The sequence below is a fragment of the Mesoplodon bidens genome (assembly GCF_964165515.1).
Source record: "Mesoplodon bidens genome assembly, chromosome: 3".
Taxonomy (NCBI): domain Eukaryota; kingdom Metazoa; phylum Chordata; class Mammalia; order Artiodactyla; family Ziphiidae; genus Mesoplodon; species Mesoplodon bidens.
The window spans coordinates 174,831,541-174,858,139 of NC_138178.1; the positions used below are offsets into that span (position 1 = coordinate 174,831,541).

Here is a 26,599-nt window from a genome sequence, read left to right on the forward strand (position 1 = left end):
CAGGCGGGGTGGGGTGTGAGGGGCGGGCCTTGCTTAGCCGGTTGGCCCCCTTTTAATTCACACCCCGGGGAGGGGCGGGGGCGGGCCTGGAACCTGCCCTTCTCCAGGGCTCGGCTGCAGGTCCCAGCCCGCCCCTCCGGCCCTCTTGGCCTCCCACCCCATCCCGTAGCTGAGTGCTCATGGCTGATCTGGAACCCCATACCTGAAGTTCAGGACTGAGGTGGCGGCATAGGGGCAGCCGTGGTGTATGTCCCCTTGGGCTCTGGCCACACAGGTCTCCCTCTTGAGTTGGGGTCCGTGAGCTGGACCCCTCCCTCCATGATGCCTTCCTCCCCCTGGGGCTAAATCCAGCTCCTTTGCCCCCCACTTGTGGGCTGGGGCATGTCCAATGTCAAGGGCCCCTGGCCGGGAACCTCCAGGGAGCACTGCAGGCTCCGCCTCTGCCTGGCTGCCCACCTGCTCTGCTCTCCCTGGCAGCTCCTCCCCTGGCGCCCCCCCTCCCCGTTGCTGGGTTGACTGCCCACCTGGGTCTCTGCTTGCCCCACCTGACCCATTTCCCCTCCTCTGTGCCCCAGTCACTGGGCTTGGGACCCTCTGGGTCTCACCCATCCAGCCCTCTGCTTAACAGGTTGGGTTTCCTCGCTGAGCCCACACCTGTGGTTACCTGGCCCTGCCTGCTGCCCCGCCCACCTCCCACCTGCTTGCCTTTTGCCTGCCTCTCCCCCAGGGCTAGGAGGCCCTCCCCCTCAGGGTCACCCAAGTTTCCAGTTGGTCTCTAGTGCTCATGGCACACCTCCCCTACCATCCTCAGAGGCCTCCTCCCATGGGCCTGGCCTCCCAGGCTCTGAGTGCCCGTGGGCTGCGGCCAGACCTTTGTCCTGCTCCCTTCCCCCCACCCCAATCCCCCCAGACCGCTTGTCATCATGTCCTACCGGGCCTGCCTGTATGGCCGTCCTGTACCCACGAGTCCCAGGCTCTGCCTTGCCCCCGGCCTCATGGCCGGTCTGGGGGCTGCCACCTGGCCTGTCGCTTCTCTTCTTGCGCTTCTCTTGCACCTTCTCCTGTCATTGCCATCCCTATGAGCCACCTCCCTCCACCGAAAACCAGGCTGCAGGTGAGACTGGGCTCCGTGTGTTTTCTGGGGGTGTGTGTGGCTTTTCTGGGGGCTCGCCTTGCCGGCGTTCTAACTTTCTGCCCCTCCCCAAGGTCAGCCCGTCCTCGACACCCTGGCGGCGACAGTCGGCTGAAGAACTGGATGGAAGAGGCCGAAGAGTTGCCCTGGACCAGCGCTCCTTCAGGACGGTCACCTGGCATCTCATGCCCACCTGGTGCCTCGCGACTCGCTCCTGGTTTGGGGTGAGTTTCTTGCTTTTTTGGAACACTACGATTTCATTAGGTTCAGCTCACATCTCTCAGTTCAAGGATGTACGCATTTAACCTGGGAGGGGTCACTTCCAGGCAAGTCCTCTTCCACACCAAACATGGGGCTGGGGTTCTGGAAGCTGCCTAGAGCTGAGACCCTTGTGGGCCAGCATGGTAAGTGGGAAGCGTCCCCCTCAGGTCTGGGCCCCTGAGAACCAGCTCGGGCCGGGCACATAGTAGGTCCTCACAAAGCTTTACTGAGCATGTTAATGAAATGAATAATGGTGCATTTGCACTCCTCATCCCGGCTTGTGGGCTGCTTTGGAGACGTGGAAACAGGAACGCTTGTTTGCTGTGTAGCTGGGAAAACATTTCCCCCCACAAGCCACAGTAACGTCGTCAGTCGATGTGAGAAAGCTGGTTTCTCACACATGAGGCCTTGATAATGTCTTTTAATCAAATAGTGGTTTTTTGAGTGAGTTCTTCTCTTGGGCTCTTCTCCTCACCCCTGAAATGGCAATGAGGTGGGAACGTTTTGTTTGTTTAAATAAAATCAGTAATGGTAGAGCAGAAGAAAGCAGGGGATTACAGCCCCACAATTCACTCAGGGATTCCTCGTTTGTTTATCTGGAGTTCACTTATTCAAGATGCGTTAATGGAGCCCCAGGAGGCCCAGGGTTGGGACTCTTCTCTGGGTGCCCAAGACCAGCTTTGCCTTAAGGACTAGAGGGTCTAGTCGGGTGCCCCGGGAGGTCCCATGCGGTGACGTGGCTTGTGTGGCAGCTAAGCAAGGCGGACAGGGAGAGAGGGGGCTCCGCCGAGGGCACCTTGCTTTCTGCGGTCCGGGCGACTGAGCCCATGGCAGGGCTCACGGAGGGGCCTGGGGGTGTTTTCAGAGCCAGCAGCCCCAGTGGAGTGTGGCTGCCTCTGTGCCCCACAACTGAGACATTCGGGGTAGCTACTGGGGCACTTAGACGGCCGGGGTGGTCCAGGGGGGAGATGGGAAAGGCCTGGATGATGGGGGGCGAAGTTGACTCAACTCCCCAGATGTTTATGGAGGCTCCAGGGAGCCCAGCACTGTCCTGGTCCCGATGCCAACACCCCCCCCAAAACCACCTGATGCTCATACACGGCGTCTGTCTCTGTGACAGGGAAGGTGATGAACGGGGCTCACGTCAGAGCCGGGGGCCCTGCCTTGGGGTATGCCCGCCTGTGTGTGACCTGCTGCCCAGTGGGCAGAGCGGCTGGACCCCCTGCACTCCCTGAGGGTCTCCGGTTTCCAGCGCAGCTTCCATAAGGCTCTTTTGTCAACCCGATTTTGGAGACAGCTCTTCTGTAGCCCTGCCCTTCTCCCCTGACTTGCAAATGGGGTAGGGATGGTATTTTTTAATAACACCTGGCAGTGCAGGTAAAGAGGGGTAGAGGTATCCAAACCCGGGGGCTGATGCCTTTGTCTGCTTGTTTTCACTCCCCGGAGAGCTCATCAGGCTACAGAGAGGTGGAGAGGGTGTGCCCAGGTCTAACTCCAGGGAAGGGGCACCGGGCAGACTCTGCCCCGTGACATTTACTCCGCAGCTGGCATTTGCCATCTGCAAACACAGTGACGTGGAAGAGAGGCCCGGGAGGGGAGCTTTTCAAAGGGCAGGATGCGGGCTCTGGGGTGTCATATCCAGAGCTTACCAGAAAGATCCGTGTAGCTCATTGGACGGAGCCAAATGCCCACGGCTCCTGGACTCTGCCTGAGGGATGTCTCGGGACACCCTCAGGGTGGGCTGGGCCGAGGGGCAGAGTTGAGGTGGAGGCAGGTCCCCAGCCAGTCCCAGACTTTGCCCCCCTCCCCTCATCCTCCTCAGCATTTGGGGTGGCCTGTGTTTGGGGTATGTTGTATTTTAGAGACACTTGTGAATGCTCAGTCTTGGGTAAACACATATTCTGGGTTTTGTGTGTTGTTATGCAGAAAACAGAGAAAAATAGGTCAAGTTCTCCATTAAAGAAGTTGAAACATAATATCATCTATCAGCTTCGCAGCCGATCAGCCCAAGAATTGCAGAAAGGCCGTTATCCAGTGTTGAAAGAAATGATCATTTTCAGGAAAATTCTTTTTTGATGGATTGGCCCATCCCTGAGCAGTAAGGGGTGGAATGATACCCTCGCTGGCCAGACAGGCAGAGGACCCTGTCCTCTTGGCACGAGGGGTTCTCTGGCCATTTGTCTTTGTGCTGAGCTGGCCTCCGGGGCCACCTCTGGCTGAATGCTTCCACGTGGGCACAGGTATCAGGGAAGAGATTGGTGGTCTTGCCCGAAAGCTGGCCCTCGGGTTCCACCTGCTTCCCCCCAGGTGGATGAGAAAGGGGGCCGAGAGCATAGCTCAGCCTCTGCGCTCCCGGAAAGGAAGAAAATGCCCCCTCTCTCACCCTCCAATTTCCCACCTGCAGGTTGCTTTTGGGGCTGATTGCAGCTTTCAGGGCCCCTGACCTAGAGCCTCCTGACTTGTGATTCAAACCCCAAATGTATTTCCAAGTACATTTCTCCAAATAATGTCAAAAACTGGCAAGACTTAAGGGCAACAGGATGCATGTGTTTCTTATTCATTCATTTACATTAAGGAACTTAAATGTGGTTTTTTTTATGAGCAATCTGACTTCCAGAAAGAAAAAAAAAATCACCCGTCTTTAATGAGCTTGCTAATGAATTTTTCCTTGAAAAGAGGAAGGCGGCTTTACACAGAAGGGGGTGTGGAGGGAGACAAATTAAGGCCCCAAAGGGTTAAAGGGCAGTGGACAGTGTCGAATCCGGCATTGTCAGCTGAATCAGGAAGGCTTTGGGGGCACTGGGAGCATTTTCTTTTCAGAAGACTGACATTTAACAAGTTGCAAGTGAGTCCCAAGAACTGGTTCCCTTTTCTTTCTGCGTCTTTGAGCCCTGTCCCCTGTCCTCAAGGAGCTAGGGGAGTCGAGTCCAGCCTCATCTCCCATCCCCGGTTTGAGCAGATGGAAACTTCTGGAAAAGAGTTGTATCTTTCCAAATGAGGCCATCTCAAGCGTGGGGTCCCCATTTTGAAAGGGAGAGGCCAGTCTGGGTAGGGAAGGAGGGGGGACTTTTTACTCTGGTGCCCAGTTCCAGTGGGCAGTCCCAAGTCCCAGCTGCCTGAGTGTGTCCTCAAGAAGCCAGGGCCTTTCGGGGCGAGGGGCCTGAAGGAAGGGGTGTTGCAGAGGTGGCCTCCCCTCCTGGGTATGGAGTGAGTCAGTGTTTTGGAGCCAGGAGAGGAGGGGACGAGGATGCCCTTGGGAATCCACTGGGAGGAGGCCGGCCTCCGACGGTATCACCTACCAGGCATCCCCACACCCTGCGACGCCAGCGGGAGAGGTCCCTAGTTCATTTGGATCCAGCAGAGGTGAAGGGTCCCCTTCTCTGTGCCCAGGTGAGCACAGAGAAGTGCCCGAGAGCCCCATCTTTGGGATTCCCACACAGCCTGGAATTCCTAGTGCCTTCCAGATTTTAGACACTTGGTCCCTTATCCCAGGCTTCATTGCAGCCACGCTTTGGGGAACTAACTGAGGGCTTTGGCGGTCCAGAGCAGAGCAGGTGCTGGGTAGCCGAGGCCGGGGTCGGCCCTGACTTGGGGGAAGGGTGTGTGAGAGAGGAATTCATTATGGGGGAGGGTGGGTGGTGGAGGGTGTAGTCATGACTCTCTTAATTGCTCTCCAATTTCTTTGGGCTTCAGAAAAAAATCCAGATGGAGAGTTCTTAAGTCCTCCTTCCTGGGAGTGGGGGGGCCGGGGTAGCGGGGGAGGAAGGCTGCCCACCACCTTTTTGCCTGGCGTCTCTTTGCGGAGTGAATAGGGGCCTTTGGCGGGGGCTTACGGAGGAGACTTAGGCTGGGAGCTCCCAGGGCGGTGCGGATGGAAACAAAGGCCCAGCAGAAAGGAATGTGGGGAGCCCCCCATGGAGAACAGCCACCTGGGGATAATTGGGAGGCTGAGCACAGATGAGTTTTCCCAGGTTCTGTGAATACATTCTCTCAATAGAAGGTGCCTTTTCTTCCCATGAAAAGAAGGAAACCTCAATTACCTTCCCCTGAAACAGAGTGTGTGTGTGTTCCCTCTTGGTGGGGGGAGCCGGGGCGCTGCTGAGGGCCCCTAGCCCTTGTGTGTGGGTCGGGAGCTCCGAGGTGCGCAGGCGAGAGGTGACACGATGCACGTCTAACCAGCCACCCCGTTGGCGTGACCCTGGACATGCCCGTGCTCCCCCGTTCTAGGGCTTTCTTTTTGCGAGTTTCTCAGGAGGAGGCATCGGGGTAGCTGTGCCTGTCAACAAGAAGCTGATCAAACCAGACCTGATGCCCAAGAGACAGCCAAGGAGACAGAACTCAAGGGTGGAAAGTTGGGGCAGGAAGCCAGTCAGGGGGCCAGAGGCTGACTGCACGTCTGTGCTGGCCAGCCCTTCTGCATTCTCAGCCCTTTCTCAGTGCTGTCCTGTGGGGTGGGGGATAGAGGCATTCCTACCGGGTTGAGAAATTGGGGGTTTTGGGGCTCGGAGATCACGGGGCTGGTGTTTGCAGTTAGAAGGGGTAAGGGAGGGGGAGTCGGCAGGGCCCGTGGGGTTGGGGGCAGCCCTGAGCAAGGGGACCCTCTGAGTTGGAGGGAAAACAGTTTGCACCACCACTGCCCCAAACTGCCCAGAGGGCTCAGGCCCCTCTGGAGGAACCAGGGGCAAAGTCCCTGCCATGAGGGGAAGGAGTCCTGGGTCTCAGTCTTGGCCCGTGTCTTTGTTACTGCTGGCTTCTGGGCCTCAGTTTCCCCATCTGTAAAATGAGGCGGTAGCCTCTCCGTTCTCTGTGTTCTATGAGGCAGAAGAAGCATGGGATGTCAGCGCTAGAAAGGCAAGGGCCCTTTCCCCAGAAGAGGGGAGGGAGGGCCCCAGGTGTCCAGATTGGGCCCCCACGGGCCTCCTGGCTGAGAGCAGGGCACATCCCTGCTACTCAGGCCTTGTCAGTCAGAGGAGAGAGTTCAAATCGGGTGCTTCGGGCACCTGAGAGTCAGGCAGGGGCCCTGAATTGGCCCTCTAGGACCTGGTTCCAGCCTATGTTCAGCTCACACTGTGGGTGTGACCTTGGCCCCTGTCTCCAGCCCTCTGGGCCTGTTTTCCCATCTATGAAATGGGACAGTGCAGGCTCGAGGTCATCTGAGGGTCTTTGGGGCTCTGGATTCCTTCCAGTTGCTCAGTGGTCATCTGTGGGTGGTTTGTTTGCTAGATCTTTAGAATCAGAGGGCTGGAGATCTCTGGTCCTTTGCCTTCCAACCCCCCTCTACTTTATTATTTTTTTTAATTTTTAATTTTTTTTTGGCCGTGCTGAACGTCATGTGGGATTGTAGTTCCCCGACCAGGGATTGAACCCTGGCCCCCTGCAGTGGAAGGTGGAGTCTTAACCACTGGACCGCCCACAACCCCCCCGTCTACTTTAGAGATGAGGAAACCAGAGACCCGAGAGGTCCGGGGTGGCAGGCTGTGGATGTGAAGCCCACCGCCCATGGCCAGGTAGTGGGGGAGCAGTCATCAGCCAGTCTCCATGGTCAGCTTTTTGTGAACACAGATCTAATAGGACTCACACTCCAAAGCAGCTTCAAGGGGCTGCCTGCCTGCTGCGGTGCAGGGATTGCATTTATGGAACATTCTTCCACACAGGTGGGCTGCCGGCCAGGCCTGGAACACCTTTCTGGGCTGTGTAATGAGCCTGGCCCCGTGGCTGCAGTCCCAGGAGGGCGGGCCTGGCCGCACCATCCCCTGTGGCTCGCCCTGGGCCTTTTGGTGCTCCGGCTCGCTCAGCTGAGAACTTCCTGAAAAAGCCATCAGGGAGGCAAGTTCTGGAAAAGCGATCAGTCACCGGGCCTGCCCCGGCTGCCCATCTCAGACTCAGTTTTGCAAACATCTCTAGCTGTCGCTTTGTGCTTCAGAGTGTGGTCGTAAAGAACTCACAAAACCCTCGGTCAGGCCTGCACCCGGTGATTACCATGGTGGGCTGCAGCCTTTGTTTTGTGACCTTGGTTGCTACAATACCTACAAGCTGAAATGAGGGATCGAAAAATTGCCAGCTTCAATTAGACCAGCAGACTGCCTTTCCCAAGGCTTCCTCTGCCACTCTATCCATTAACGGTAAACATACGCCAAATAGGCCTTAATTCTCTCTAATTGCCCACTCCTGAAGCAAAGAGTGAAATTCCAGGAAGAGGCATATGTAAACATCCTCCATAGCCCGGCCAACTGAAATTAGAGGGCTGATGGGGGCCAGCAAGAGAGAGGGGGACATGATTTCCAAAGCTGTCCCAGTTACCTCCCCCCATTTTCATAAATGAGCCCATAATGTCCAGGGCCCTGGCCTTCACAAAGGTACAGGAAATTAGCTCCGCAAAGAGCTTGCATTTGTCGGGGAAAGTTGTAAGAGGGGGCTCTTTACTCAGCAGGTAGGGAGCGGAGATCCGAGGCGAGGCTCATGGCTATTTGTATAAACTACAGGCTCTATTTCTGGGAATCACCGTTTTATTAAAGCTCATCCTTTTCCATCTCTCCGTGCTCTCAACATCCACAAATGATTTGTACCAAAGACATGCCAGATCAATGAGGCCCCATTTGCCCCCAGAAAAGAGGAACTTTAAACACTTTGAGAGGCAGAGTTAGAATTGTCTAATCCTCTTAAGCCCCAGAGGATGTTTTTGGTGTAAGCGGCATCGCTTCCTGCGTGGATTAGGAGCGCAGCACACGCATCTATGAGGTCTTCGATCAGTCGCTTGCGACAATTGTTCCTCTGGACCCTCTAAGGACGCCTTGTGTTCTCCTTTGGTTCCAGACACTGACTCATCTCTGCAGTGTCTCCATCTGTTACGATTTCAGCCTGGCACCGCGGTGCTAATACATCACGGCAAACCCAGGGCTGGGACACGCAGCTCGGAAACCAAAGCACGACTTTGCCGGGGCTGCGTCTTCAAGGAGCAGCCTGGGGTCTGCACAAAAGTTAATTACGGACAATCGGGGACTCTAAGGGTTCCTGGGGCCCCTGGGCAGAAGCAGGAAAAAACCCAGATGCTCTGAGCTGCTTTTGATTTCCCTGGTCCTATTAAAAGACACCAAAGAGAACCAAACCGGAACGACTCACCACAGCCCTTTCCCGTGTTTCTTTCTCCCATGGGAAGAGGCAGTGGCTGTGGTCTTGCTGCATGTTCGGGGACTGGAGTCCGATTGTCATCTTAGGACCGTGGTGATGATGAGATGGCCACCACAGGGGCTCACAGGCTCCTGGGGAGGGCTGGATACTCTCCCGGGGCGGGGATCCAGCACAACACGGGCACCCAGAGAGCCCTTAGAAAACCAGTCTACCCTTGGTCACCCATGGGCTGATGACTGCTTGATTAACACTGATCTTTTAAAAAGACTCTCTGTTTCTTGGTTATAAAAGCAACCAATTAGGGGAAAACAGTGTTTGGGAAGCTCAGGGCCAGGGAAGGAATTCTTACAGGGATTGGAAGCCAGAGGTGAGCCTTCTGTGCCCAGCCAGGTCTTGGGCACCCCAGTGAGTGAACCACTGGGAATAAGGGGGCAATGGCAGCCGGGGGTGGGTACCCAAGTGGCTTAAGTCAGGGCAGGGGGGTTGGAGAGGGGTCTCTTCCTTCCTCGGGGTTCCTTGGAGGACCATGGGGCACTCCTTTTTCATTCTTCTTTTTCTCTAGGTTTTATTATCATGCTCACCCCTCCCCTTACAGTGCTGTTCAAACCTCAGCCATCACAGACCATCTGTCAGCCACACCTGCCCATCTTCTCTAGAGCCTACTGAATGTATGTTCAAAATCAAGTCCCTCAAAATATTCTTTTTTTTTTTTTTGCGGTACGCAGGCCTCTCTCTCACTGTTGTGGCCTCTCCCGTTGCGGAGCACAGGCTCCGGACGCTCAGGCTCAGCGGCCATGGCTCACGGGCCCAGCCGCTCCGCGGCATGTGGGATCTTCCCGGACCGGGGCACGAACCCGTGTCCCCTGCCTCGGCAGGCGGATTCTCAACCACTGCGCCACCAGGGAAGCCCCCCTCAAAATATTTTTAAGAAATGAACAGCCTCTTTTTTTTTTTTCTTCTGGGCAGTTTTAGATTTACAGAAAAAGTGAGTGGAACGTACAGAGACGTCCCATCCCCCACCCCCATCCCCTGATGTTAGCATCTGGCGTTAATGTGGCACATTTGTTACCACTGTGGAGCTGACCTTGATAACATACTTATTCCCTGAAGTTCATGGTTTATATCATTCGGGGTCACTCTTTGTGTCCTACAGTCTGTGGGTTTCGACAGGTATATAATGACATGTGTCTATCATTATTCAACGCTTTTTAAAAAAACTTTAAGGCAAATACTTGAAGTCAAAGACTTGATGTAACCGGTCAGGGCTTTTATATGGTGCTGATGAAAATCTGTATGTAATTGTTAAAGTGAAGATGTGTGTCCAGGCAGCATCATCCTTCATCTTCCGTCCCATGGTTTTAGGACACACTGCCCATTCAAGACTCCACAAGCCTGGTGAGTCCCTAGTCTCATCCAGGGCCAGGCGCCCAGCTGACCGCACTCCCATCATGCCTGAGCACATGCTAACGCTGGCTTGGCTGTGCCCCGCAGCGCCCTTCCCTCATGGTGGAATGCCCTGCCAGGAAGCCGTCTACCCAGCTTTTGGGTGTGTGCAGCTCAGCTCTCACTCATGAAATGGCCCTGAGCCTTTGGGTTCCATAAAAGGGCACTTAGCATCATGGGTAGTACCAACCAACCCAAGGGCTCTGGGGTTCAGAGCCATGTCCACACCGCCACACCTGCCCCATCGGCTTCAAATACCCCCGGAAGTTGTGGTGGGGAGCTTGGCGGGTGAGAGAGTGAGCCAGTGCAGTGCAAAGCGAAATGCTTGGTTTCACCAATTCCACGCTTGCTAGAAGCTGGGGCGTCCCTGCTTCCGTTGGGCGAGATTCTATTTCAGTGACCCAGCGCTTTCTCATTCCAGCTGAGGCCGTCTCGAATCCTCCGTGGGACAGGACCGTGGACACGCCACCCCAGTACCCTCCAGCTCCAAAATCGTAAGTTGCTGGGCCGTGGGGAGCACCTCTGTGGTTGGTCACCAGTGGGGGCCGGCTGCCACCCAGAACAGCCTCGTGGGAGGGGCTGGTGAGCGCTGGTCCGTGGTCCGCTCACGGGGAGAGGGGTGCCCAGCGAGCCCAGTTGAGCGTGGACCTGGGGGGCTTGCGTTCGGAGGCAGGACCCCCCAGCCTCCTCGTGTCGTCTCTGTGGCAAAAGAATTCTATAGGCGGCTTCAAGTGCCGGACCCCCAAAGAATTTTTCCTCTTTCACTCCTCTAAATGAATGGCCCTTTCATTGCTGAGTCTCCCTTTGGCTCTTGTGCCGCAGGGCAGACTAGGATGGAAGTGGCCTAGCTGGGGGGCCCTTCAAAGGGCCAAGGAGAAAACGCGGGCCAAGAGACCAGCCTCTCAAACGGGCTTCGAGCTGCAATGACCTTCACTTACCTTCCCCCCCTTGAAATGTCTGGAAAACGGAATGGACAGATTTTCTGTCTTCAAAGTTTCCGGCTAAACCTCTTCAAGTTCTTTATTGTTTGGGACTAAGACACTCAGCAATGGTAATGGGTAGTTCCTTTTGTATTTGCCTTGAAAGGCCAAAATATTTTTATATGGCTACAGACAAAGCCGTCTGTTTTAAGATGAACTCTATGTCCGTCGTTTCCCACTGGGGAGATCGTGTATACCGTGTGTGTCTCTGTGCACTCTCGGGTCTTGAAACAGGTTTCTCATGGGGATGGCCATTCACAGGGGTCCACGGGGAAGCACCTGCCCCGCCAAGGGGGCCTGGGGACTCTGACCCTCATCTGCGTAGGATGTGACCCCCGGGGGTGGGGGCGGGTGTTCTGGCTGCACTAACATGTACTCTGCCTGTGCCTGCATCTGCCATGCATATGTGTCAAGGACTGTGGGTTGTGCGCACCTTGGTGGTTAACTTGGTGGGGAGAAGCTGGAAGGTCAAATATACTGTGAATGTTCTATTGTTCTGGTTGGGAGGTCATTTTGCTGGGCTCTGTTACCTGGTCCAAATAAGTGAATGGATGAATAAATGAATGAAGGCATGAAAGAGTGAAGAAACTAATAAATAGGTAAAGAAGTGTACCCTGAAGGAGATCCAATTTGATGCACATGAGGTCAGTAGATAAGTCAATAAAGCATTGAGTCAATATATAAATAGGGAACTGATGTCAGGTCATCGTGGACTAAGGAACACGTGCAATTCAAGTATATAGCACCTAAAGTTTGTCCATAAAAGAATAAAACCTAGATGAAAGAATGAATAAGAAGTCGAGATGCATAAACTAGTGGTGAGGGTGAGATTATGCGGCCCATCAAAGTGAAAAGATGCCAGAGAAAGGGCAGAAATGATTGAAAGGAAGAAGAAAAATGGAAAGACGCAAAATAATAAATAAGCAGGAAGATAACTTTTAAAATTAGGGGGTGAGAAAATATATAAGGAGGGCTACGTCAGGTTATTATAAGCCAAGCATTAGGATTGATTAGTCCAAATACATGCTCCAGCCATAGAAAAAAAGATAAACAACAGAGGAAGAGTTCAAAAGATAGTTAAAACTGAAAAAGGACCCAGGGGACCAGAGATGAGAGTTAACTTTAACCAAATTTTTCTACCTCTGGGCACACATAAATAAATAAACACTGAAATGAAAGAAAGCCAAAAAAAAAAAAGAAAGAAAGAAAAAAGGAAAGGATGGGATGAATGGGCAGTGGACATACGTGGACCCAGATGGGAACATGGCAGGAGGGGTTTTGAGTCATCCAGTCCTGGGACCTGAGGTCTGTTCCATGAAAGGACTAAAAAAGAGAGAGAACAAAATAAATCATCTAAATAAAAATCAAGAAATATGGAAGAAAAAGTAACAAGTGTTCAGTCCAGGAATACATTAGTGGGTGAATAAATAAACATATAAAAGAAGGCAATGCTAGGAGTTGAGTAATAGACTGTCATGAATCAAGGGTTATGGTTAGTCCAATTCTAAAAGCCACAGTACTATCAAAAAATAATAAGTATCTCCATAAACGAGTGAATGAGTATCTAAAGAAACAAAGACATGATGGAGTGAGGCGGGGAGGGGCCATGGCCACAGGCACTCCTGAGGGGCCTGTTGGAAGGTTGTAATTAACCCCCCCCCCCCCACTGCCTGGGCACCAGAGATCCAGGAGAATGAAAGAAGACAGATGAGAAAAAATGAGAGAGGAGATTTGGAAAGCTGCAACAAAAGAGAGAAAGAAAGAGTTAAGAGGTGATAAATGGGTATATTCTTGGAAGAGGGTTAGGCTAGGAGTGATAATAAGGGACCAGCGCAAACTGTAGATCACAATGGGTCAAAATCTGGGCACTCATTCCATTAGTAGAGGAGTATATACCTAATAAGAAGAAAAAAAACAGCAGGAAGGAAGAATGGTATGAATGAATGAAGGAAGGAGTGAATGCATGAGACATGGAGAGGCAGGGCCCCAGGATGCCGTTTGCAGGTAACATTAGGGCTCATTAGTTCATGGCACCTGAGCTCCGAAGAATGAAAGAATGCAAGAAAGGAAGAGTGAAAGAGAGAAACAGTGAAAATGGGAGAGAAATGATAAATCAGAGATCAAATTAGAAATGAAAAAGGAAAAAAGGAGAAAGGTAATATATTAATAGACAGATAGATACATACATATATAGGAGAGAGCAGTTCTAGGAGTAAGAATGAGAGGGGGCCTGAACCAAGCACAGTGATGAATTCACATCTGGGCTTCTGAGATGGGCCGCCACTCACCCAACCAGGAGGCAGTTCAAAGCTGAAATGCATAAGGGAGGACCTCAGTGAGGCCAGGGAAGGGAGGGCCCACTGCTTGTAGATCATCATGTATCCAATTAGGTGCCCCTGCCAGCTAGAAGCGTAAAAACAGTCATCAAAAAGGAAGAAAACCTGAATGGATGCATGAATGCATGAATGAAAGAGTGAATGAGAAAAAAGATTTGCAGTGACCACGGAGGCCAGTCTAGCAGGGGTGTTAGGGTTCATCCAGTCCCTGGTGCCTGATCTCCAAGAGAAGGAAAGGCAGTAAAAAAAAAAAAAAAAAAGGCTGAAAGACTGGTAGAAAAAAAACAATTGAGATTGGAGAAGAAAATAAAACAATTTAAAAAAGGAGTAAAGAAGGTAATAAATAAGTAAGTCATACGGTGAAGTCTGTGAGAAGGGACTGGTTTAGCACAGACCATCCACATTAATTCAAATCTCTGGCCCCGAAGTTGATAAATAACAAAAACAATCGCATACATAAATGCCTGAAGGAATAAATTCACACATTCCATGAGAATGTGAGAAAAAGTTTGAAAAATTATAGGAGGGACCGGGAGAAAGAAAGATGTAGGAAAAGAAAAGAAAATAGACCTATGGAAGAAGAGGCACTTCCCGGATAAGTACTTACATATAATAAACAAATATTACTCATTAAATACAATAACTAGTAAGAGCTGAGGTTCATCATAAAGAAAAAGTAGAGGGGTGGCTGTGGGAACAAATGAATGAGAAAGATGATTTTGATTAATTCACGTCTGCACCCGAGGCTCGCGAGAATAAAAGAATGCAAAAAAGAGAGCGGTGAAGGAGGGGCGTAGACAATTATGACAGGATGGATATTAGCAATAAAAACATATTGAAGGAATAAATCAATACGTACATGAATCTACGAGAGAGAGGGCCATGTTAGAACAAAAAAACGAGAAGGCACCGTGAGCCAGGAATTATGACTGATTCAAAACTGGGCTCTTGAGATAGTTAAATAAATCCTCAACCAAATCACCAGTATGAGGAATTAACAAACAAAAGCGAGCCCCACATGGACCGGTGCTGAGAAGGCTCCGGGAACCACAGATTATGGTTAATCCAATTCTGTGCACCTGAGGTCCATAAATAAAAGAATAAATATTGAAATAAAAGAGTGACAGAAAGAATGAATGGTCCCATGAACAACTGAATTAGAAATGGAAATGCCTGGAACGGCCAGGAGCGCCTCGCCCATGGGATTGTCACTCATCTCACTCCGGACACCTGAGGTTCCGAAGAGTGAAATGATGCAAGGAAAAAAAAAAAAAATCAGTGAGTCAAAGAAAGAGGTGAGGGAAGGCAAAGTGAAACTAAGTGAAAGAGAAAGGCGGGGTGGGGGAGGGACTAATAAAAAGCTAACGAAGCCGTGGGTGTGTCTGAGAGGAGGACGTGTTAGGATTAGGGATGAGGCTGTCATCAATCCTAATGATGGATGAGACCATCCAATCCCCTTTTCTAGGGCAAGGGAGGATGGAGAGATTAAAAAAAAAAAGAAGTGAAAAAAGGAGAAAGGAAGGATGATAAACCCACAACCAGGGTGATAAATGGTTAGTTAAGAGCGGTTGTCTGAACAGGGATTATAATTAGTTTACATACGTACTCGTTAAATAGATAAATACATCACACCTTTCCAAGAATAAATGAAAAATAGAGGAAATACCCGACCCAAAGACAAGGCTGCATCTTCCAGCCTTTTATCATCTTTATGTAATAAAATATATGCAATTGAGGTCCATAAATAAAGGAATAAATAGCAAAGTGTAAAAGGTGACTAAAGGCAGGGAAGAAAGAAGCAAAGGCAAATAAACACATGGGCCAGTGACGGTTATTTTGCACATGCAGTTTTGACTAATACAATTATTTCCCAGGGGACTGATAAGTACAAGGATACCCAAAATAAGAAAGAAAGGAAGGGCAAATGCATGAGTGCATAAATGAATGAATGAATGAATGAATGAGAGGCGGTGCTGCCTGGACCAGGGACGGGAGGATGTCGCACGCGGGAGCCTGACTCATCCTTCTGCACACCTGAGTTTGTAAGAATGAAGGAACGGAAGGAAGAGTGAGAGAAAGGGAGAAATACAAAAGAAAGGGATAAGGAAGCAAAATAATGTATAAACGAATAAATAGGAGAAGGGAGAGCTTCATGAACGAGGGGCTGTGATTAATCCAAAGTCATGCTGTTGAAGTCGGTAAATACAGGCGTCAAATCTAAATGAATGAACGAATGAGCGACTGGAAGAAATGGATGAATGACAGGAAGGAAGTGAGGGAGAGAGGAAGGAAGGAAGGAGGGAAGGAGGCAAAGAAGGAAAAAGGAAGGAAGAAATAGCAGGCAGAGAGGGAGGGAGGACCCTTCCAGTTTGGGGTCCCTGGGTTCCCGCCAGCCGAAGGGAGCGGGTACCAGGGAGGCGTGGCTCTTGGCATGTTGTGTGCTTGTTACCTGCCCTTTCTTGGCGGGAGGAGCTGGCTCAGGAGGACCCTTGCCTTGGAGCGCCACTGTTACACCCTGGCTGTGCGGGCCATTTCACTTCATTGCTCTCATTCTCAGTTTCCCCATCTGTAAACTCGGAATGGCATCAGCTCCCCGCTTGGATGGATCGTGGGGCAGCTGCTGTCCTGCGTGTGGGTAGTGCCCCGTCTAGAGCCCTGGAGAGGTGGAAGGGCTCAGGCCCCGGGCCCTGCCGAAGGTTGTGGGAACTGGGCGTGGGTCACCTGCGAGGGAGGCTTTTCCCGCCAGGGGGCAGCAGAGGGTCAGGGAGCAGGAGGCCCTGGGGGCTGTGTGGGCCCCGCCCGCTGCGCTGTCCTGGGAGGGGCGCCACTCACATCCAGGGCCTGTGCAGGTGGCTTGGGAAGGGGGCCAGTAGGGGCCAGATCACCAGAAATCGTGTTCCCGCAACTTTCCGAAATGTGCCCGGGAGCCCTCCAGCCCAGTCTTCTACGGGGTGGGCTGCCTTCCCTTTTTGAGTCAGGGGGTCCTGGGGCAGGTGCCTCTCAGCCCGGGGTTTGCAGAAGTGGTCCCAGGATCCCCGCCCCCTCGCCCTGGCATCCCCAGAGCCGGTTTCAAGGCCTTGCTGTCTTTTTCGACTGTTTTCCGATGTACTCTCTGTATTTCGGCGAAAGCGCGTTTGCACTGTGTGTTGTTGAACTTGTCCTCTCCCCTCCTGACCTGCCTTCCCCCGCCCCCCCTCGCTGGGGTTGGGGGCTGTTTGTACTGGCGCTTCCGACCCCAGGGACACCCTGGTTCTGTGCAGTCTCCTTTCTCTGTACCGGACAGGATTTGTGCACTTGTGTGTTGTGTGCCCGTGTTTGTCTCTAAAAATGAGGACCAGAGGCCCTCTGGACTTCAAGATTCCTATCTGGGACATTAAAAAAAAAAAAAATTGGATTCCTAACAAGTGCCCTGAACAGGAGGAGCCAGCTTGGCTGGACCCAGGATCCGTGGCTGGGAGAGCGGGGAGCTCAGGGGGGTCGGGTGAGGCTGGGGCTAGTGTTTTGCCTGGTGGGTGGGAGGTGCCACGTGTCTGTGCCACATGAGCAGGGCCTCGTGGGCCTGAGGTGGCGCTGGGGCTTCAGGGCTCTGCACACTTATTAACCCTGAAGACACCTGCCCAGAGAGGGTCTCCAGAGAGCCCCCCACCAAACAGCCCAGGTGTCATCGTGTGGACCCCAGGTGGGGACAGGGAGTGGCCAGCCACAGGCTTGGGGCGGGGCGTAGCTCTAGTCCAGGCCAGTGATGACGCAGGTACGCTGTGAGGGCAGCGAGCTGGAGGCGCAGGATTCAAAGCTGCAGGGTTTGCGGACAGGATGTGGGGAGGGAGGGAGGGAGCGAGGGGGACCGGGGGCAGCGTCCATACTTTGAAGGCGGGCCCTGAATGGATGCAGACGGCATCTAGAAGATGGAGGACACGGAACCACGTGTTAGGAGCCCCCCTTCCCTGCCTCCAGTGCCATGTGTCTGGGCCACGTGAGCAGGACCTCGTGGGCCTGAGGTGGTGCTGGGGCTTCAGGTCTCTGCACACTTATTAACCCTGAAGACACCTGCCCAGAGAGGGTCTCCAGAGAGCCCCCCCCCCCAAGACAGCCCAGATGTCATCGTGTGGACCAGAGAGGGGGTGGGAGGGGCTTGGGACAGGAAGAGCCTGGGAGGGTCTTTTTGAAGAACCCTTGTGTGGTTTTAAAAGTCAGCTGTGGGTCAAGAAGACTTAGAAAGTATTGGGGAGAAGTGGGGGGCCACGGCCATGTGCACAGAGGAAATAGGGAGGGACAGGAGCAAACCTCTCGGGGAGCCTTCTCCCCAGGTCCGAGGGGCCGTCGAGGGGGTCACACGGATGGAAACGGGCTGGTGGGAGAAGGCCCCCGGGGGAGGGTGGGTTGGGATTGGATGAGTTCTGTCGGTTTAGGAATGTTGAGGGCCTGAGGGTCATCGGGTCAGAGCTCTGAAGAGTTTGGGATCCAGCATTCTAAGGGTCTCCAGTTCTGAGATGCTGAATTTCAGGACAGGGCTTGAGGGCTGTAGAAGCCGGGGGTGGAGTTTCCACACGGGCCCCCATCTAGTTCCGTCCACGCCCGATCCATGAGGTCCAAGATGGGATCTCAGCACTCCTCTCTGATCAGGGCTTACCTCAAGTGTGTGTTTCTTCTTCTCACTTTTTTTAAAAAAAGACAAATTTTGTCTGTTGACTTTGACCTTTGCATGCACCCCTTGCACAAATCCTTCCCCTGGTGCCACCAGGAGCTACAAGTCTCCTTGGATTTCTGTACAACTCCCAACTCCCTCCTCAGGAAGCTTGGCCTCGGGGCTGGCCTTCCAGAGGGTGGAGGACGGAGGCCGGGCCTCTGGGGCCAATGGGCCAAGGGCTCCCCCTGTGATCCTAATGTAAATGGTGTGGATAGCACATGACCTAGAGCAGGAGATCACCCATCATTCGACATGTCACCCATCTTTATTTCTTCCCTTCACATTCCTGTTGATGAGCACACTTGTTTTAATGGACATCTAATGTTTTTAAGTGAGTGTCCATGTTTTAAACCTAATTGCCATTCTTCACCACATACACTTCTTTTGTTTTTACCTCTCGCCTTTTCCACTCAATATTCCATCGTCAACATTTTTCTTTCTTCCATAGACTTCATCACGTCACTGGCTGCCTTGTGTCTCATTGAGCGGCCATGTCAATCATTCACCACATCAACCTGCTATTGTTACTATTGCTATGCATAATTCATCTTCTTTTTAAATGTTACAAATTATGCCACAGCTAATGGCTGAGCACACCCACTTGTTTTTTTTTTCATTCTTACGAATTATTTTCCCACACCTAGAAATGATCGTTGTGTCATGGTATGTCAGTTTCTCCTGCTAGGCTGTGAGCCCCTTAAGGGCAAGAAGCTTGTTGAATTGATCTTTGTATCTCTAATGCCTGAAATGTTGTAGATGCTAAATGTTAGAGGAGAGGATGGAAGGGTGGATGGAGATGTGAGTGAGTGGTTGGTTGGCTGAGGAGGAGAGGATGGAAGGATGGATGGAGATGTGAGTGAGTGGTTGGTTGGCTGTTAGAGGAGAGGTTGGAAGGGTGGATGGAGATGTGAGTGAGTGGTTGGTTGGCTGTTAGAGGAGAGGTTGGAAGGGTGGATGGAGATGTGAGTGAGTGGTTGGTTGGCTGAGGAGGAGAGGATGGAAGGATGGATGGAGATGTGAGTGAGTGACTGGTTGGTTGACTGTTAGAGGAGAGGATGGAAGTGTGGGTGAATGAACAAATGAACTTCTTAGGATTGAGTTTCTTGAATGAAAGGCCAGGAATTTTTGTATGAATATTGACTAGTAGCAGAAGGCTTACAGCATTTTATAATGTCCAGTGATGTATTAGCATTTTGTTATGATATTGCTACTTTATCTCTGTTAAAAAGTGTTTTTCTGTCATTTTAACTTGCATTGCTTTGATTACTAATGACGGTTGAACATTTTCACATGTGTTTGTTAAAAAATTGCATTTTATCTTCTGTGAACGGTTTGTCCAAGTCCACCGGGTCATGGCTTTGTGATGAGGCTGTCAAGGATGGAACGAGTGTCCTCAGGACGTAGTGAGCCCTTCTTCTCTGGAGGCATTCAAGGGCTCGATGAGGGTGGCTTTAAGGAGATTCAATTAGTGGGAGTGGGGTTGGCCTAGATGACCCTTCATTTGACTTTAGGATTTTGCTTCTTCCTGGGAAATGGGCATATTCCCTTTGTCAGCCCAGCGGTATCTCAGGCCACATCCCCCTGGTGGGCTTGTGCATTAGTGATTTATGAACTCTAACCTCACCCTCTGTAACTCTTGTGGGGCAGGAATATCTCTTTGACCCTCCAGGGTCCAGACAACTGTGCTACCGTCTTGTAGAGTTCAGTGGTGGACTTCCCACCCGCCCCCTCCCCCATTTCACCTTGAGGAGGACAGGCCCCCGCACCTCCATTTGCCACCTCTCAGCGCAATCAGCTGAGGCGATCAGCTGCCGTTTACGTTCCCGGGGTCCTGTGAGCAAATGTCCCCTAGGCCTGCGTGTTGGTCTTTGGGGTTTAATGGATTAAGGAGGCATGTCGGATCAGATGTGATACTGAATCCTCCTTCAGAAATGGGGCCGTTCCGTGAGCCAAGGAGCAGAAGGGACCCTATGTTCTCCTCAGGCTTCCCCTCCTGGTCCACCCCAAGGCTAGCCGGGGCTCAAAGTTCACCGTGGCCATTCGGGGAGGGCACATGACCCAAGGAGGGCTTGCCCCTGCTTTCCAGAACACCCTCTGCTCTCAGCCAAGGGCCGCATCTTCCCACTGACCCTCTACTATAGCACCGAGTGCTGTTTGCCTGCATCGGAATTTCTCACCCACGTGTTTGCCCCAGCATCGAAGCTTGGGAGGCCAGCAATGATCCCCAACATTATTTTGATCCATCCGTCCATCCATGCATTTGGCCTACGTCTCTTGACCTGGTGCTTTGGCCTTTCCCTGTCCTGAAAGCAAACCTTTTCCTCTTGGGCAGGCTGTGTAGTGCCATGGGCTGTGGTTATGAAGTGAACGCCCTTATCTGTGGCTTCTTCCTCCGGGGTCACTGCTCTGAGCACGTCCCAGCTGGATGTCATCCGCCACCGTCACCCACACGGCTTCCTTCCCCGTGGCGCTTTCCCATGCATCACACACCGTGAGGGAAGCAGGGCCAGGGTCCGAGAGCGGCCCCCCTCCCCCGCCCGTGAGAGGAGATGTCCCCCCCCCAGGCCACCCTGCCTGGTGCATGGTCCCTGCCATGAGCTTTGCCCTCAGCCTTTCAGCTTCCTCCTACCAGATGGCAGTGGTTGTAACTCATCCCTTCATTCTTTCATCCCTTCATTCGTTCACTCAGTCCACAAACATTTGAAAAGATCTGCCGGTGCTATACTAGAGCTGGCTCACAGGACACATTCCAACCATCCCCTTTCGAAGGAATAGATGAGTGTGTTTGCCAGGGGCCATGTTTGTGTGTCAGTAACAAGGCGGGACCCTTGATTTAGCTCCCAACCCCTAGACCCGAGTTCTGGTGAAAGGTTGATAACCGTCTCCAACTTTGTTCCTCCCCAAACTAAGTTGATTAGCAGTCAGCAAACTGTGTTCCTTTGTGCTCAGAAATCGTAGCCCGTAGCCTCAAGAGGCCAGAATGAGAGCTGGGGGGTCTGAAACGAAAGGCTGATTCTGCCCGTGAGCAGGCTTTCAAGTCATTAGAACACCCTGATCTTGCTCAAAGGGGAACTTAGAGTCATTCCTGTCCCTTTGAGATTTGCTAATTCTGGGCTCTATTTAGAGAAAATTGGGGAAGATGATTGCTTGCTTGGATGGCAAGGATCGTGCCCCATGCGGGGTCTGCACAGAACAATCTTCTGGCACAACAGGGCATCCGAGGCACACAGCGCTTGGCGAACCCTGGATGCAGTCCCCAGCATCAATCAGGTCCCAGGCCAGGCGGCATCCACCACCGCACCCCCCCCCCCGCCCCAACTGCAACTTAGCTCACTGCTACCTGCTTGGGACAAGGCGTAGATCTAGGGGCTCTACTGAGAATTCTGTATTTGATTTACTGCCTTGGACAGTGGGGGTGGAGGACAAAGCCAGGACCCTGGAGCTGGACAAACGTGCGGTTTAAACGGATGGTGACAGCTTGAGTCTGTCTCCTGGGGAGACCTTGGCACACCCACCTCGCAGGGCTGTTGTGAGGCTTGATGTAACTAGGATTTTGAACTGTGACTCTGAAAGGCTGTGCGCATGCCCCCAGGGGTGGGCTGGGGGCGGGATGACAGGCCAGGAGGGGCAGCCTGATTTGGGCAGGTTAGTGGGAAATCTTTTCGTCAAACATGCAGTGGGTATCGTGGGAACGAACACTAAATTTGTATGGCGTTCGAAGGTTAGATAGTTGTAACTTTGGCAGGAACCTTCATGCTGGGTAATGACGACCCCTTTGGGCAATGCCCTGGACCCCCTGGGGTACGCGTTCACACCTGTCTCCGGAATCGGAATCGGTTGGAAGGCCCCATCTGTGTCTTGCCTACCGCTGTGTCTGGCCTGTGGGCGGCACTTGTCCTCCACGAGAGACCCCTCCCAGCAGTGTCCTCCCCCCAAATATTAGGCACCAGCTGTCAAAGACACTATACCTCTCCCTGCTAATGTCCCCTCTCCCCATTCACAACATTTGGGCTCAAATGTCAGCAGCCTGGGTGCCTAACACAGTACCAGGCCAGTGGTAGGGGTCACCTTCCATGTCTGTTGAAAGGATGGATAGGTAGATGGTCAAAGAACAAAATTGTAACCCAATGCAAGCGACGGTTGTTTATAACCTTTACTAAGAGATTGTATTTTGTTCCTAATTAACCTGTTAACAGTTGTTGTATCTTACGGACTTTTGTATGATGTGTGTTGTTCGAAAACCAGGACTCTTGCCTCGGGTGTCCCTTGATGGAACTTTCGCTGTCCGATTAACGAGTCAGTGTTTTGTGTTAGAAATGGGAATCCGGGGGGCGCTTAACTAACTGTGTGGTGTTGGGCAAGTCACTCCTCCTTCCTCTCTGACCCTCGGTCTCCTTTTCTCTAAGCCGTGGGTCACCAGAAAGCTTACCTCACAGGGTTATTGTGAGGGCCCAGGGCTGCTAACGAAATGCTGGCTGTCACTGAGAATGGTCGCATGTTGGGGGCTGTCTGGAAGGGAACAGGGAAGCCCTTCCTAGTTCCAGGTGAATAAAAAGTCAGCCTTGACCTTATGCTAAGATTGGATTTCCGACAGTCAGTGGGGTGTGTAAGGAGAGGCCCAGCAGTCTGCCAGCGTCTAGCGATGTGGGCCCGGGGTAAATACTGGTTTGGTTAATGTGTGATGGCTTTTCCCCTTCCTCGGAGCCTCCCTTCCTCTCCCCTTGCACCCTGGGCTGCTGCTTGTTGCGTGCAGGGTAGGGTGACTGCTCTGGGTTTGCCCTACCTGTCGCTGCCTGGTCTGTGGAGGGGCTTCTGCAGACGTCTGTGGGTGCCCCGGGGTGTTTCTTAGGGAGGAAGGTGGGGGGACAGTTTCGAGAGAGCCCGAGCAGGTTTCTGGGTAACATCTTTAGGGACTAAAACACCTTCTGCCTTTTAAGGGAAAGGCCCGTGCTCCTAATTTCCTCCACCCGCTTCCTTCTTTCCCTGACTGTAAGGTAAATAAATGAGTCTTCAGCCCCTTCCATGGGCCTGGAACCAAACTTGGGGCTGTTCTACGCCCACAAGCTCCCTGCTTGATTGGCGTGTGGGCCCATTTTACAGATGAGCAAGTTGAGAATCGGGGACCACGGAGCGTCAGAGCCAGGACTGAACAGTCTTCCATGAAAAGCCGTGGGGCACTCTTTCCACTTGGCCAAACAAACCCTCCTGGTTACCGTGGCCAGCATCTGCCAGCCCAGATGTGCCCCAGTGTGTTTCTGTCCCCACCACGTGCCTGGCGGTGCTCCCATGGAGGTCACGCTCTCCAGAGCTCAGTGTGACCTGGAAACTTGGCCGAATTAGATACCGCCCTGCTCTGGAGGAAGTCCCAGGAGACACCCCTGCAGGGGTCATTTTGGATCGGGGGTCACCACGTGACCACGGAATTCCTTTCCTGGCCCTTGTCTCACGTGCGTGGGACATCAGTGTTCTGCTAGAACATCCCAGATTTCATTCCAGGTGGGCTTGAGCTGGGGATCTTGTTGAGTCCCTCCCTCCCGGTCTCTCCCTCTGTGGAAGCCTCACCACCCTCCTGGTTTGGCCTCTGCCTTTCACAGCTGCAGTGGGCTGTGTCTGCACCATGGCCACCCCATGTCCTTGAGAACTTGTCCGAAGCTCCCGAGGGGCGGGCCCCACTGTAGGGACAGGTTGGTAGGGTCCTCCTCTCGGTAGAATGCGGGTCTGTGTGTAGGTGTCTGCTCCCTGATGGACCTCGGTCCTGGTGACCCAGGGGGAGGGACTTTCTCATGTGCCTGGTGTTTTCAGGGCCTCGTCCTCTCGAGGGGGGCAGGCCTGGGTCCCTGCCTCTGGAGGGCAGGTAGAAAGTCGAAGCTCAGTGAGGTCGTGCCTAAGCAGCTCTTAGACCCCCTCCCTGACTCTGAGACCTATGCTTCTCTGACCCTAACAGCCCTGCTGTCTACACTAGTAGGTGCCTAATAGGTGCTCGCTGACTGATAAGGCAGGGTTTTTAGTGGATGTGAAAAGCTGAATTGACTGTTGGCTGATGTACACGTTGAATCTGCATGCGTTTCTGTAAGAGAAAAAGGTGTGTTTTCTTGGCAAAGACTCTTCAGGGCAAATCCTGAGGGTCTTTGTCTGCACTGCGGGCTCACCCCAGGGGGTGCAGCCCAGAGGGCGACCGTCGGACAGACACTCCTGATGGAAATAGCTGTCTTCTGAACATTGTTGGAAATATTTATATCTAGAATAAAGCTTTATTTGGGCTAAAATGTACTCCTATGTGTAGTGGTCCAAGTGATTTTTTTTTATTAAGTATAGTTGATTTACAATATTGTGTTAATTTCTTCTGTACAGCAAAGTGACTCACTTATACATATATATATTCTTTTTCATATTCTTTTCCATTATGGTTTGTCACAGGATATAGACTATAGTTCCCTGTGCTATATAGTAGGTGGTCCAAGTGATTTTGATGACGTGGCATTTGGCAATTCCCAAGTGGGAGAAGTGTCCTGGCCCCACCCACGGCCTCTCTGGGCCTCAGGAGCCCTCGCCCTTGGGGAGGGGAGGTCTTTTACCTGAAAAGTCTTTGTCCTCACCATTGGTGACAATCAGCATTAACCTGTAAGGCACATGCCCAGTCTGGGATGCAGCCCTGGTCAGCCAGCAAATGAGGGGGGGGGGTCGGACCCCAGACCTTGATTCCTTTCTTCTCCTCTCACCCTCCTCCCCACCCCCTCAAGCTGAGGGGCAGGACACTTACCCATTTGAGTTCTGGTTCTGGCATCACCATTTGCCAGCTTAGTGGCCTTGGGAGGGTTACTTGGACCACCCCGAGCCTTGGTTTTCACCCCTGTAGAATGGGTACATAATAACAGTGTCCACTCCAGGGTTGCTGGTCTAGTGCCTTGCTGCACTCCGTATATACTGGCTCTGAGATCAAGGTCTGGGGCTCGAAGCCACCTAAGCACCTTTATGTGTGTGTGGCCTGGATGAGTTGCTCACCTGTAATCTGGACATAGTCACATCTACCTGGCATGGTTACTGTCAGATTCAATGAGATTGTTCATGTGAAAATAAATGCTTTGTTACCCGGCCTCCCAGCTGGGGCTGGCCACAGCACCCTGCAGCCTGTGGGCCCTAGTCACGGAAGCCCTGGGCTTTCTGGAACTGCCAAAGGGGGGCTGCAGGGCGGAGTGGAGGGCGTCAGGGGAGCACCCGGCCAGCCTTGGAGGGACAACGAGGGAAGGAAGGGTTTGCTTTTCAATACAGAGATGTCGCAGGTTCAGAGGGGAGGGGATTGAGGTCCAAGCGGGCAGGATCAGGGAGAATTTTTAGAAAGAGGAGGAAGCTGATAGTTTAGAGAACGCCCAAGTTTAATTGGCAACGGGTTGGACGGGAGAGCTGGGGTGGCTTTTAGCAAGGCCAAGCGTTCTAGATTTGGGTTAGTGAAGTGAGGACCATCAGAGGTTCCTGGTGCAGGAGGGTGTGATGCTTCTGGAACTCTCTGCAGCAGGAGGAGACCAGGTGTGGGATGCCAGAGTTGAGGGGCAGCAGGTAGAGGGCAGGGGCTAGTGGCTGGGTGCTCACCTCGCCCCCATGGCTGCTGGGGGCCAGGGCCCTCTCCCCATGTGGTCCAGGCCCCCGGGCGACCCGTCTCCTAACCCTCTCTCTGCTCCTTGCCTCCAACGTGCCTGTGTGCATGAGAACTCTTGTCTGCCAGTGAGCCCAGGAGCGGGTGGCCTTCATCAGCACCTGTGTCTCTCTCAGCCTCCACAGCCACGGGGATACCTGCACGCGTTCCCATGGGACAGGCCGGACCCAAAGACTCTGGACCCGGGCCACTCCCCTGCATGGAGGGGCGTGTCCTCCCCGCCTCCCCGCCCTCTGACTGATGGACTTCACTGATTTGAGTGTCAGACACGCGGGCTGGACCCCTCCCCACCCCTCATGAACCCTGAGACTTGGGGGAGCGCCGAGCCTCGCTGTCCGCATCTGTGAAATGGGATCGGACGCCTACCTCACAGGGCTGTTGTGAGGGGCATGTGACGCGGTCGCAAAGTGCCCTCCCAGGGGCTTGGCACACCCCGTTGTGTCTCAATAAATGTGTTTCTTGCCTTAACAAAAACAGTGATGGGTGTGCTACTAATCTGAGGAGGGGTGAATGTCGGGATGCTGTCTGGCTGGGGGCTTCTCCTCCTCTCGGGCCCGTCTGATGGGAGGGGAAGGGGAGCCAGCTCCGGTCCCAGGAAGCCACCTGTCCCCTGCCCACTGGATACTCAAGGGTGATGGGATGCCCAGAAGCAAAGCTGACCTGGGGGGATCCTGAGATGGATGCACGTTTGGATGAACTAACCCGGGCAGGTCCCCCTTCTTCTAATGGTTTGAGGAAGCCAGGTTTCTTTCCAGAAAGGAATATAGACAGGAGGTGGAGGAAGTCTGTGCTGGTCCCTGGAGCCCCGGAGGGGCCGCCCCCAGAGCTGCAACTCTTCCCACCCCCGCCCCGCTCCTCACGTATTCCCAGGGCCCTGGTGGGGGCCTGGTAGAGCAGTCATCCTGCTTAAACTAAAGGGGAGCGGATGGCCGAGCTGTTCTGCTCCAGCCTGGCCGCGACCTGGGGCCAACACTCATTCCA

General features: G+C 52.9%; 1 protein-coding gene across 6 annotated transcripts; it reads left to right on the plus strand.

The window, feature by feature from the left end:
• Positions 1–84: 84 nt before the first annotated feature.
• On the plus strand, positions 85–26,092 carry LOC308614917 (uncharacterized protein). Of its 6 annotated transcripts, none has more exons than XM_081229820.1 (5): positions 85–1,114; positions 1,207–1,356; positions 9,847–9,916; positions 10,386–10,458; positions 25,735–26,092. In XM_081229820.1, the coding sequence occupies exons 1-5, from the start codon at positions 785–787 to the stop codon at positions 25,853–25,855; spliced, it is 744 nt and encodes a 247-aa protein (XP_081085946.1). In that variant the 5' UTR covers positions 85–784; the 3' UTR covers positions 25,856–26,092. The 6 variants fall into 6 exon arrangements, with proteins under 6 accessions (XP_081085946.1, XP_081085947.1, XP_081085949.1 ...); XM_081229821.1 differs by having other exon boundaries at positions 9,884–9,916; XM_081229823.1 differs by lacking the exon at positions 25,735–26,092 and adding an exon at positions 10,787–16,782.
• Positions 26,093–26,599: the final 507 nt, after the last annotated feature.

Coding starts and splice junctions, on each gene's coding strand:
- LOC308614917 (XM_081229820.1), top strand. CDS start 785: ATGGCACACCTCCCCTACCATCCTCAGAGGCCTCCTCCCATGGGCCTG. Junction 9,917..10,385: donor TTCAAGACTCCACAAGCCTG/GTGAGTCCCTAG, acceptor TTCTCATTCCAG/CTGAGGCCGTCTCGAATCCT. Junction 10,459..25,734: donor TACCCTCCAGCTCCAAAATC/GTAAGTTGCTGG, acceptor TGTCTCTCTCAG/CCTCCACAGCCACGGGGATA.